At 44.4% G+C, this 13,012-nt stretch overlaps 1 protein-coding gene across 5 annotated transcripts in view; it reads right to left on the bottom strand.

Annotated features, from left to right (window-relative positions):
• The window catches only part of LOC119544175 (aldehyde oxidase 2), an 81,821-nt gene extending 69,438 nt beyond the window's left edge, over positions 1–12,383 (bottom strand). For all 5 annotated transcript variants that reach the window (XM_037849365.1, XM_037849366.1, XM_037849368.1 and 2 more), the window contains exons 1-7: positions 12,189–12,383; positions 9,898–9,955; positions 8,351–8,447; positions 7,332–7,440; positions 5,506–5,632; positions 4,037–4,098; positions 1,467–1,556 (exon numbers count right to left, since the gene is read on the bottom strand). In XM_037849365.1, coding sequence (XP_037705293.1) covers positions 1,467–1,556; positions 4,037–4,098; positions 5,506–5,632; positions 7,332–7,440; positions 8,351–8,447; positions 9,898–9,955; positions 12,189–12,242 — 597 coding nt within the window. In that variant the 5' untranslated portion in view covers positions 12,243–12,383. The remainder of the gene's footprint in view (positions 1–1,466; positions 1,557–4,036; positions 4,099–5,505; positions 5,633–7,331; positions 7,441–8,350; positions 8,448–9,897; positions 9,956–12,188) is intronic.
• Positions 12,384–13,012: the final 629 nt, after the last annotated feature.

The raw sequence follows: 13,012 nt of genomic DNA, 5'->3' as shown, positions 1-13,012 counted from the left end.
CCACAGATTGACACACTACAGACCAGCATCTGAATAATCTGTTTTCACTTTAGTTGTAAATGGGACTGCAGGCAGTGCCTGGGGGTGATAATGTAGAGTGTCCTTAAACTTGGAAATAAGAGTTAAATATAAAGCAAACATAATGAATCAGGCTGAGAAATGAAAAGTTCCCCTAAACAGATCCTAAGACAAGACTTAACAGTTATCCAGTGGAAGATACTAACATAGCTGAGAGAAGAACGTGCCCACCACAAAGGGACGTGGTCAGCCAGGGAGGCACAGAGAAGGGAGAGTCACCGGGCAGACTCCTGGCCGTCCAGCAGGGCTACCCTGGAGGGAGAGAGGGGTGCTCCAGTGACGCTACCCTTTAAGATTTGGTGGTCAAATCTCAAAGCTCGAAAAGACTGCTTTGAGTGATGCTCATCAAGCAAACTTCTCAGTATAATTTGGCTTTCCCCAGTGCATTTCCCTAAAGGGAAAGGGTATGTGGCTCAGTGATCACAAGGTCCACTTTATCATTGTGTTTCCCTTTATACGTGAATATTGGGGCACATTCCAGTTTAAATACCACCTTCTCGTGAGCGTGCTTAAAGGGAGTCAGGTGGGCCCCAATCAGTGCCCAAATTGAATTCACGAGGTCACGGTACTGAGAACCAGGCTTCTGAGTGTATGACCCCACCAAGGCACTGGGCTCTGTGAGGGGGTAGTGGTGGGGCACAGCCCACCTTCCTCAGTCACCACCCCTCTCTCCTTGCACACCTTCAGGCCAAAATGGGGTGACGGTGGGAGGCCAAAAATGGGAACAAGGTAGGTCTGAGAGACGGAAATAGGTACAGGAAGAGGTGACGGGTACACTTTTGTCTCAGGCCAGCTCTGTTCTCTTGCCTTCCTTGTCTACCAGGAGTAGACTTTCTATTTCATCTTGTATTTGAACTCCAAGTAATTCCTTAACGAACTTGGCAGTGGGTCATTTTTGGAAATGAGTGTCTCTCAGGGCATAAAGCCAGAACTTAAATGTTTCAGGATCGGGGGGTTTCTAAGTTGCCACGTGACTTTGGATGGGCTCCTCTGCCTTCCTGAGGTTGCATTGTCCTCTCTGAAAAAGAGGAGACGGTGACAGAGGATGGCTCTGCGTGAGCAGGGCGTAGGCATGGAAATGCATCCCATCCACGGTGGGGGTAGTTCTTTTTTCTCTTGTCTCAGTGGGTTTTTGTCTTTCTGTTTTTGTAGCTTTCTAGACTGTGACGAGGGTAAACAGGAGATGGGCTTTTTATCACAACTCCCTCCCTGCTCCCAATTGAAAAGCACTTTATTCATGCCTGTGCTTTGTGCAGTTGTAAATAAAGAAAAGGATGACCACAAAAACTAATGAGCATGATTTCAGCACTGGGCCAGCGTTAACCACCGTCAAACCGTTAAGCAATACTCTCAGTGAAAGGAGAAAACAAAAGCATAAGGGGACTCACGTCACTTTTCCTGCTGGGTGAGGAAGAATCATTTTCTCCCTGATCCAAGCAGCACAGTCCTGTTCCTTTCTGTTGACAGCCATATGACTCCTAAGAAAGTGAAATGCCTGGGGATTAAAAACTTTTTAATAGGTAAATGAATGTGTCCCCTGACAGGTTGGGCAATTTAAATGAGGCTTCAAACTTTTTTAGCCACTTTTGGTGGTTTATATTGAAACAGGGCATTGGCACAGAGATAATCACAAGGTCTTTCTTTTTCTTTATTTTCCTTATAAAGGTAATACATTTAGAATATAAAGAAGTATAAAACAGATAAACTATCATTGCCCTATTCCTCTGATAATATTTTGACTTACTTTATATTTGGGATTGTACTATATACATACTTTCACTTTTGCCTGTTTGCCCATTTATTTGCCTGTTTGCTAATTTATATTGTCATTAAAAAGATTTTAAAATAGAATTTTACTGATTGCACAATATTCCATCTTCTGGCTATTCCATAATACATTTATAAAATTTGCTATTCATGTATGCTTAGGTGTTTTTGTATATTTTATATTTATAAAGAAAATTGTACTAAACATTTTTGTTTATACAGTTTTGTGTATATCCCTGAATTTTTTCCTAGGTTAATTCTAAAGGTAGAGCTAATTGATAAAATGATTTTCAGAGAGGTAACAATTTAACCTCTCTAGCATATATAAGTTTCAGCAACATTGAACATTATTACTCATATAAGGCCCTTAAAAAAAAAAAAAGAGAAAAAGAAAGGAAAAGAAAAACATTTTGGTGACTAAATCTCTCAGATCTTTGGGATCAACAAGAGGCTGACAGGGAATTTTAAAGCAGGTTTCCATTTGCCTGCTCTTTCCCTTCTTGTTTCCTTGAAACCCTTGAATCTCTTCCTCAAATACACTTCCCTTAAGTATCTATCAAAATACTTTCAGAAATTTCAGTTCTCTGCCTCTGCCCAAGTGGCTCAGGCTGTCATCTTCCTAATCCCATCCAAGAAACATAAACAGCTGGGCCACACAAGCAGAACCTCTCTTACTCAAAGCTTTGAGAGCCTCCACACTTAACTATGAGCTGATGCTAATGGAAAGAAGCTAGGCTTATCCTGGCCCAGTAGACACAAGCCTGGAGTATTCCCTTTGGGGTTGGACAGCTTTCCTCAGTTAAAGTCCCATGGGATCTGTTGGTTGCAGGGTGGGATCTCTGACTTCATTTTTTGCCTGTGTTCCCACAGTCTGTGCCTAGAGAGGTAGATAATATCAACAAATAGGATTTCCCTCCAGAGGGAGAGAAATTTCCTTTATTTCCTTTTCACAAGTGCTTTTCCATTTATACCAGCAATTTGCTGGCCTTCCAAGCTAATCATTTCACTTCTTATCTTGTCAACATTGTCTTCCCTATGGCAATTGCAGTCTGAGAAATGCGCTGGGGGACCTGCCTGGCTCTGGGAAGCAGGACACACTTGCTGGTCCACCTCCCGTCCTTCTCCTAACACATGCAGAGCTGGGGCAAGGTACACTGGAGGCTGCAGCCTGTGACCTGCTCCCCTTCACGTCCCACCCTGGTGCTCTTCTGTACTGCGAGGGGCCTCCAACACCTGTGTGGTCATCCCAGCTTGACTGTCCAAGCTCAGTCCACCCCTCCACCAATAGCCACTTGTGGCCGCTCCCTGGTCTGGTGGTGCACACACTGGCTGTTAGGATCTGCCCCAGGAAGACAGTCTTAGGGAAGAGGCTTGTGTAGGCCCTGGAAGTGGGTTCTAGACCTCTGGACTGTGGTCTAGAAAAGGGGTGATGGCTCCAGGTGGCAAGTTACTTTGACCCCATAGATTCCTGGGAATGGCTGGAGGAGGACAGAGGGGGCCCCCTAAAGTGTGGGCTTCCTCTTGCTTGGGTCTAAGGGCAATACTGCCCACATCCATCCTGCCCCCAGCAGGGGGCAATCAGATGTGCCTGTCCACTGCTGTTGTCTCTGCCAAATGCTATTCAACAACATCCTCAATAACAGGAGTAACTACTTGTTGAGCTCTTACTAAGTGTTGAAGCAAGACTTTTCTGTGTGCTTTGCCAGTGACTTTTCATTTAATCTTCACATCAGCCCACGGAGGTATCCTCATTTTGCAGAGGAAACTCTCTGTGCTCTTGAACTTGGGGTGAATTTTAGATTCCATTCTGCATATTCAGATTCTTTATCTGGGATTCTTGGAACTACTCCTGTCCTAACAATTCAAACTCCACCCCCCTGCTTGTCTCCTTGGGTTTGCTGGAGCCCTCCTACCTGTCCTATTCTGATGCCTGGATTAACTAGTCATGGAAAATATCTGCCTGGCTGGTCAGATCACTTGACTTTCCTTTGTGGTTTTGATTTGACAACATCCACTTGTCGCCTGAAATATTCATCCTATCTTCAACAAATAGCTAAAACCCTCCTGAGTTAGTTGGGCTTCCATATAGTCAGTTCGACTGTCTAAATCATCCCATTCCTGTGTTTCCAGCCTGGAGCAGCTGTGACCTGACATTCTTGCTCTGCAGGGTGTCCACACGTCATCTACTTACCTTGCTGAAGGTCCTTCCACTTGCGAGGATCGGGCGATAGCCAGTGCAGCGGCATAGATTACCTAGTCGCAGAAGAAGCATGGTTGTCAGCAGGCTTTATTTTTTTTTTTTTTTTTTTTTTTTTTTTTTTTTTTTTTTTTTACAAACAGTATGGATTGTATATTTCACTGTATAAAAATACATATGTAACACAAAAACTTGTACATAGCAACATTATGCATGACAGCCGAAAAGTGGAAGCCACCCAAGTGCCCATCAACTGACGAATGGATAAACAAAATGTGGTCTCGCCACACAAAGGCAATCATTTGGCAATAAATTGGAAAGAAGGAGTGATTGATCCTACAACCCAGTTGAACCTGGAAAACATTATGTGAAATGAAAGAAGCAAGTTACACACACACAAACACAAATATAAATATTTGTATACATATGTATTATAGGATTTCACTTGTATGAAATGTCCAGAATAGAAGAATCTATAGAGACAGAAAGTAGATTTGTGGTTGCCCAGAGCTGGTGGGATGGGGGGCTGAGGATGGAGGTGGGGTGTGTGTGACTGCTAATGAGTGGGGGTTTCTTTTGGGGGTGATGAAATCCTTCTACAAGTAGGTTGTGGTGATGGTTGCACGACTGTGGATATAGTAATCATTGAATTGTACCCTTTACATGGTTTGTGAATTATATCTCAACAAAAATATTTAAAACACATACCAGTTTGTCTTCCATACAAATGTGTGTGCAATATCTGTTCATATGTGCATGCTTTATATTTATACTTATGTATATACCTATCTATGTGCATTGAAAAAGGACAAGAATGATTTACACCAAAATGTTGATACTGTTACTCCAGGTTTGTGGGATTATGGGTGATTTTTAGCTCTTTTCGCTTTTCTGTATTTTCTGATCTTAAAAAACAAGTATAATTCTTAGATGAAAATGTAATGCAATAAAAGTTGGCTACAGTTACTGTGAGCCTGCCATGTGCCTTGTGCTCTAAAATTGCATTCGCTCCTGCAACAGCAACCCCAGGAGATGGATACTATTACTGTCCTGGTTCTTTACAGGTGGACGGGACCCGTGGAGGTGAGCGGACTTGCCTGGGGCCACACGGCCAACAGGTGATGGAGCCGGCCCTCCAACCCACAGCCTGCCTCCCGCCACTTGGCTGGCTTTGAAGGCCACTTCCACCGTCGGTGTGATTTGGCGCAAGTGGTTTGTCCGTGTAGGAATAAATGAAGACAGCGAAGGCTCCAGCAGGCTTTATTTTTACTGGTTTCTTTTGAACATCGAAACAGGGTAGACATTGGCAACTCTTCTCTGCTCCTGGGTGAACGGTGGCTACTTTAGAAACAACTAAAGGGGGGACTTATGGGGGTTCAGGATGTCATTGGGGTAGAGCAGCCTGAAGCCTACTTCCTGTGTGGCCTCGGGTGGGTGATGGGTTTTCTCAAAGTCAGACCTACCCTGCAGGGCTTCCATGAGCTGCTCCTCTGAGGGCTCTGGGTGGTTCCTCAGCAGCGTGTACATGGACATCACCATCCCAGGGGTGCAGAATCCGCACTGGGTGCCGTGGCTCTTGGCGATCCGCTCCTGGAAGGGCACACGCATGGTCACAGGCCCTGCCTTGCCTACCAGCGTCCACATCTTGCAGGTCCCTTGTTGTGTGGGGCTCACTTCCTGGTCAGGTGCCCTCCTTCCCTTGTTTGGAACCTGCCAGCATCCTTTTTCCTAGGCTGCTCCTGGAGGTGGAGACTCAGAACCTATATTCTATTATTACAATCACTGCTGAAGAAATTCTGGGAATTAGCAGTGTGCTGCCTCCATTTACAGAGCAAGAAGAATTCTTCGGAAATCAACAATTATAAAGAGAGTGTGTGTAAGTTTCAAAAACAGCTTTCTTGGATCCTTCCACATCTTGCACAGCTTAGTACTGACCAGGAGGCTGTCTCTTTTTCATTAACTTGGAGAGATCTACTGTTAATCTCACTTTACTTAATTTTCTTAATTCTTCTGTGTTGGCAAAAAGGGAGCTCTCCTTTCAAAGGTCTGAGATTTTGGCCTCTGTCCTAGATCCCTGCTATTTAAAGCATGGCTCATGGATCAGCAGTGTTGTTTCATCTGGGAGCTTTAGGAAATACAGAACTTCCAGCTCCTGCCCAAAGTCCTGACTCAGAATCTATATTTTAAACAAGCTCCTCAGGTGATTCTTAGGCACATTAAAGTTAGAGAAACCCTGTTCTAAATTTCAGAATGTAATGTAAACTTAAGATTCAGGTTTATCAATCTTGCTCATAAACATCTTCTCCGACCTACTGGGTCCTTTTCCTTTTTTTTTTTTTAAATTTCTTTCTTTATTAGAGAAGTTGTAGATTTACAGAACAATCATGTATAAAATACACATTTCCCATATACCACCCCACCACCAATACCTTGCATTGGTGTGGAATATTTGTTACAATTGATGAAAGCACATTTTTGTAATTGTACTAGTAAATACAGTCCATGGTTTAAGTTAGGGTTCACTGTGTGTTGTAGTTTCATGGATTTAAAAAAATAGTTACCATATATACAATCTAACTTTTCCCCTTTTAATTACATTCAGATATATATTTCAGTGCTGTTAATTGTGTTCACAATGTTGTGCTACCATTACCACTATCTATTACCGAAACATTTCCGATTATCTGGGTCCTTTACCTTTGCTGACCTCCCTGGAATTGATCTCTCATGTGGTTAAACCCAGAGATCCTCTGGGCTCCTCCTGCCCAAAAGGACTCCCAGTGCTGGTTTTTCTGATAACTGTGATTCCCCAAGACTCCTTGACAATGACAGAGGAATTGATTAGGTTAGGATTTGGAAAAATGATTTTTCTAGTGCTTTGGTGAAGTCAGTTTTAGACTCCACTTGCCCTTAATTCTGATTTTCCTTTCAAGACCTCCATGTCATGGGGAATAACTCTGAATTTTATGCTGTTAGCTGGGGAGATTTTATTATCTGTGTAATATCCTTTGTATGATATGTAATCCAGACCACAGTCCAGCAGACATGAATCAATGCTTAGACAGTGCTGCTTTTCAGTCAAGATCATTGAAATTCTGATCGTCTAATAAAATTTGGATAGATTTCCAGCTTTCTTTTAGATTACTTAAAAGATGTAATTAACCTGATCCAAATGCATCCAAATCTTCTACTTACCTGACCACAACCAATCAGCCTCAGGCACACAGTAAACACAGCATTAGTCAAGGATATAAAGTTAAGATGTGAGAAAATTAGGATGTGCTCTTACCTGTACGGGATGAAGCCTAGTGTTGATGCTCCCAACACCTTCCACAGTGGTGACAGCGGCTCCATGCAGAGAGCAGACAGGTACCAGGCACGCGGTGATGGAGAAATGTCTTTGTATGAGGAACAAGGAAAATCAGGGGGAGTGGTGCAGTTCTGCCTATGGGGAAATTGGGAACCAAAACCCATACTGGCCTATCATTCAGCAGAGGGGATGGAGAACTGGAGGGACAACAGGAGGAAGAGTTTAGAGTCCTCTCTGCTGATTCTGTAATATCTGTAAGAACTGGAGACCCTCAGGGTGAGTCTGGGCATTCTGAACTTCAGAAAACTTTCTAAGCCCAGAACAGACCCTCCTGGGGCCATTGAGAAGGGACTGAATGGACTCATGTCACTAAGAGTGTGGTTGGATTTCAAACAGTATTCATTGGGACATTGACTCCATAACGGGTAAAAGGAACACCTATTCTTTTGCCCCCATATTTACATATTTGGGAATTTTTTTGCTTGTTGATTTTGAACTCTTTGAATAAGGTCACTCAACAGGATTGGATGACCTGTGTTCTGAAGTCATTTCTTGAATTCTTGGGCCAATGGATTTGGGAGGAGCTCAGGCTTTAGAATCTGGTCCTTAATTAGAGGGTGGGCTCACGGCCCAGGCATCTGCTCTGCAGGCCTTTGGCTCAGCCCAACATAGAAGTAGCGTCAGAGCCAAAAAACATTGTTCAAGTCCTTGTTCTACTGCTTGCTAGTTGTGTGACCTTGAAAGTCACTGCATCTCTTTAAGCCTTAGTTTTCCCATCTGTAAAATGAATGGTTAGTCTAAAGTGGGATTTCTTAATCCAGGGTACATAGGTGGGCTTTGGGAGATTCATCATCTTCCTGAAACTGTATGCAAAGTGTAATTAGTCTGTGAATTTTCTGAGGAGATGCCTGAGTAGCAGATTTTTGGAGAGTCTAAGATCCAGAGACAGCAAAGAAACAAAGGCCTCCTCTGGGCCTCTGGGCTTCTGGGAAGGCTACCTTATCTCTCTGGATGCTGGGTCATGCCTGGACACCATCACCGTGCAGGCCCCGCAGCCTCCTCTTCCGCAGGCGTATTTGGTTCCTGTAAGACGTACTGGAAGGGGGTGGTCAAGGAAAAATGCCAAGGCAGACATTTTGCCTCTGTTGTAGTTGTCTCTCTAGGGTGTCAGTAGCGAGGACGGTCTCTGGGAGTCAGGGGCAGGTCTGAGAAGTCACGCACCTGCCTCCAGGTCTCAGTAAAGGCCACTCCATATTTTATTAGCTGTGTGACACTGGACAGATTAACCTCTCCCTGACCATTTTTTTTTTTGCAAAGGGAAATGTAATACCTCCCTTACTTACACAGGTTTATTATAAGAATCTTATAAGATAATGCATGCAAGAGCCATTTGAAAAATCCTATTTCATTACAGGGATTCTTATGTGTCTTCTTTTGGGTTCCAATCATGTAATTGGAAGAGCTGAACTTTATTTTTAATAGCTCAATGTATTATTTGATTTTCCCAGTAATTTGTATTGCATTTAAAGTAGGTTAGTGAGCCTGGAGAGAAATCCCCTTTCCTCTTTTTAAATCCTACCTTGTGTGAGCCTCTATGTTTGTGGTGCACTTCCACACAAGTGCTGGGATTGGATGCAGTTAACTGGACTGGCTAAGACTTTGCAATTACCAACTCCTTATTGCTATTACCTGCAGTTTGTTTGCTTTTTTAAAAACCCATAGGGTATATTCATCTAAATTAAGAGTCATAGCCTCAAATGCTTATCAGAAAGATTATGGAAGTGAGTCGAGGGGGCTGGGTGTGACTGGAGCTTCTGCCCTATTTTTGATAAGGGAATAGGGTCAGCCCCTACTCAGCACTCAGCAAGCCTATTGCTATGCCAGAATGACCATCTGAACATTTAGATTTTAAAATACGAAATTCCCTAATTTTCAAACATTGACAACTAATTAAAAGCCATGTGGACTTTTAAATAAAATTTGCCCGGGGACTGATTCCATTGATTTTATATTTCTTTTCTTTGTAATTTACTGATTTCTCTGAGAGATCCATTACATTTTCCAATTAAAATGTGTTTGTCATAATGAAGCTCTATATTTCAGAATGTAAATACGTGGGGAAAATGTGACATAAGAAAACAGATGCAGAGAAAGGAAGTCTTTTCCAAAAACAAATTCCCTTCCTGAATTGGGAGAATTTAGTTTCACTCAGGAGCAAGGCTTGTGCAACACAACCACCCATTACATAACAACCCTGTGGGGAGCTGGAAAACTCTTAAGGGAGTAATTAGGGCTGAAGTAAAGAGCTTAGCTTGTATTTCACTGCTATTAAATTAAGATATAAGAAACTTTGGGGAAACGTCACCCTCTCCAAATAGCCCAATGAACCTAATATCCTTAAGACTGCTGCCCAAAGAAAACGGGAGCAAGGAACAAGGGGGCTGACTGCTTTAGGAGTGGAGGGGTTTGATTAGTTCTCATGATCACAGTGGTCTAAGTTTTTAGGGGAACAAAGACACGGCCAAGACTTTGATCAAAAGGGTCCAGTTCTTTCGTAGGAAGGACAGCAGGGTCACCTCTGGGTCCACATTCCTCGCTATCACCTTCATTGGAAAGAGAAAAGAGATTATTAAGGGGAATGAACCAGTGATCCAGCAGACTATCCCTGGTGGGCTGTTTGATTTAGGGACTGGGTGTAACATTAGGTCTGACTGCATCTGCCCCTGTGCTGTTGCACTCCGAGGGCCAATAACTTCCACTCACAGTTAGAGAGCAGGGGGTCACGAAGCAATTGTGGCAACAACGCTTGCATGCGTGGTGTGTGCTGGAAACCACTCTGGTGAACAGCTGCCCCTGGGGATTGTAGTATTCATATGCACTCTACTTTCTATCTTGGTGGAATCTTTGACCCAGTCTTTAGGACTCTTGAAATATTTTAAATCTGATTGGAACTGGATGCTAAATGTGTGTTGTGTGTGTGTGCATGTGTGTGTGTGCATGTGTGCTGTAAAGGGTCCTAGAGGGGGGACAGCTGCACCGGTAGAGTTTCAATCCTGGAACCTATGAAACATCTGTAATGGGGAAAAATATTTGATGACACCTGAGGTCTTAAGAGGTGGAGGCAGAGGGGGAAGGTGGGGAGAGTCGCCATAGTCCTGGAGTGGCCCAAAGGTGCGCCATGTGCCCCAGCTCAGGACTCAGCATGGCCCTGGCAGGACACTAGAATCCCCCCTGCCCTCTTCTTGGGAAGTGGGAGATGTAGCACTCAAAAGCCATGTGAGGGGCATTCTTTGGTTCCTCTTCCCCCACCTGTATATTTTGGAATATTTCATTTGACTTTCTTGGAGTGTCTTGCAAACACCTCCAGCCATTCTGTTGCATCAAAGGAAAGGAAGATATACAGTGGGCTGTTTATTTTAAGTTCTTCCTTTCTCCCCAGAAGAAATGTATACATTTTTATAGACCTGAAAGAATAAAAAGGTACAGAAAGATGCTTCTAAACTGAGATATTAAAATTTAACAGCTTTCTCTATCTCAAGGGAGCTTCTAAACAATGAAAGAAGCCCCCCTCTGCTTGCCCTTATACCCATCCCAGGTCCTTTAAAAACATTTATTGAGAATGTAGTTGGATAATATTTTTGAAATTCTAACTGACTCTCAGCCCCACCACACACAAACACCTATATTTCCTCGGCCCCCCTTGATTTATTCTCTGTTCTGGCTGCGGCTACTTCATTCCGGACTCATGACTCAGGAAGGGACATGGAACAAAAAGTAGAGGAAGGCGTTTCCTCTGGCTTTTGATTTTCAAAAGCTGAGGCCAGAGGGACAAGCAAGTAAGGACTCAGCTCCCAAATGGTTGTTTGAGAAGACTATATGGTGGTTCCTGGCTGTGGCTACTGGACACAGCACAGAGGGTTAGAAGGGGAGAGATGAGAGCTTAGAGGCTCCATGTGCTATCTCCATTCTCGGGGCAAGCCCTGGGAGTGGGAGATGGACATGACCAAACCCCACTTAGGTTTGTGGGATTGGAGAGCTGAGGGCCTTGGAAGGGAAGACGCAAGGCCCCATTCTCAAGGACACAGAATGGTTCCCCTAAGAGACAGATAGAGACTCCTGCTAGGAAGGGGCTTAGCAGAGGGCACTGAGGGTGACCTAGTGGCCTGTGTGGCTGGGGGACAAGGACCAGAGGAGGGAGCTGTCACAAATGAGGCCCAGGAAAAAGTGAGAACGGAGGAGCTCCCTCCCCTTGTCACTATAGGTTCCCCCTGGAACTTAGCTGCAACCCAGGAAAAGAGGGGGATGCCAAATAGACTGTGGTTACATTTCAACCAATCCTGTATAATGGGGACTTAACAGAAAAACTAACTTGATAGACAGAAAAATAAAGAAAGCCACATTTCACGTCCACTTGAGTTTCAGGATTGAGATACGTTACTAGCTAAAGTGCTTCTGATGTATCAGGCTTAGCTTATAAAGCACTTAGGGGGTTCCAAATCAAAGAAAGAAGCAGCAGCAGCCCTGGGAAGTGGATTCTAAAGATGAGGACTTGAGGCTTCGAGAGGTGTAGTAACTTGCATGAGCTCACACCGTACAAGGCAGAGTCAGATTGGAACCGAGGCAGTTGTGATTAACCCCAAAGCCTTACTGCGTCCCACATTCCCAGCAGCCACACCTCGCTGAGAGAGGCACAGGCCAAATGAGGATGCGTTCCTAGTCCCTGGCTTCTTGTCCCTAACTGGAAGGGATCCAACCCAAATGGGCCACAAGAACTCCCCTCCAGCTGGTGGTTTCCTGTGGTCTCTGCAAGCCACGATAGTAATACCCAACACTTACCTTCCTGCCGTTCACAAAGAAAACCAACTCGTCTGATGTGGATGGGCAAGGCATTGCACCTGTAAATAAGTTTCACTTTGCAGCTCTAGGTGGAAAAGCTCTTTGGCACCAGCCACAGCAATGAGAGGAAACGATATAAGTACGAGTGGCTGGAGTCCCTAGAACAGAGGGCAGGGAAGGAGGTGGAGACTTCCTTGCTTCGTGGCCTTTTAAGTGAAGGACAGAAGGCAGGCCGGGCTCCCAGCTCACACCTCATTCTGCTGCCCGCCAATCCCGGCTTCGAAGGTGGCTCTGTAGCCAGCCCACACCTCTCCATGCTTCCTCTGAAGTTTGAAGGCTTCAGTGTGAACACCACACACAACAATCTAAGCTTATATCCTCTCAGGGACAGATCCTGGTGGATCTATCTGGTTCTTCTCAAAGAGAGTTAGAAGTGGACTCTCTGAGACCTCCCACTTTTCCCAGCATTTTCCTTTTCCTCATAGGAACTCATATTGGTAAGCATGTGCCCATCTGTGCCCTAGTTGAAGTGGAGGTCCAGGGTGCCATATCCCCCCAGCCTCTCTACATTCTCCTCCCCCATCCCTCCGAGGATCATTTTCTTGGAAAATAGTGAGCTAGCCAAAACCATCATTTTGCAGACAAGTAAACTGAGGCCCAGGGCAGTGAGGTCAGTGTTTTGATTGCCTCCTTTTCACCCTCTTGTGAAGGGGGAGAGTCCCACCCTCAAGTAATGGGGATAACTGAACACAGGATACCTGACACTGGACAGACGAGACTGACAGCAGTTTATTAGTCACATATGCTCACAGCCCAGAGGGAGG

The sequence above is a fragment of the Choloepus didactylus genome, chromosome 9 (genome assembly GCF_015220235.1).
Source record: "Choloepus didactylus isolate mChoDid1 chromosome 9, mChoDid1.pri, whole genome shotgun sequence".
NCBI classification, from domain to species: domain Eukaryota; kingdom Metazoa; phylum Chordata; class Mammalia; order Pilosa; family Megalonychidae; genus Choloepus; species Choloepus didactylus.
Note: the sequence above shows the minus strand (reverse complement) of the source record. Positions and strands in the feature narration are given on the sequence as shown.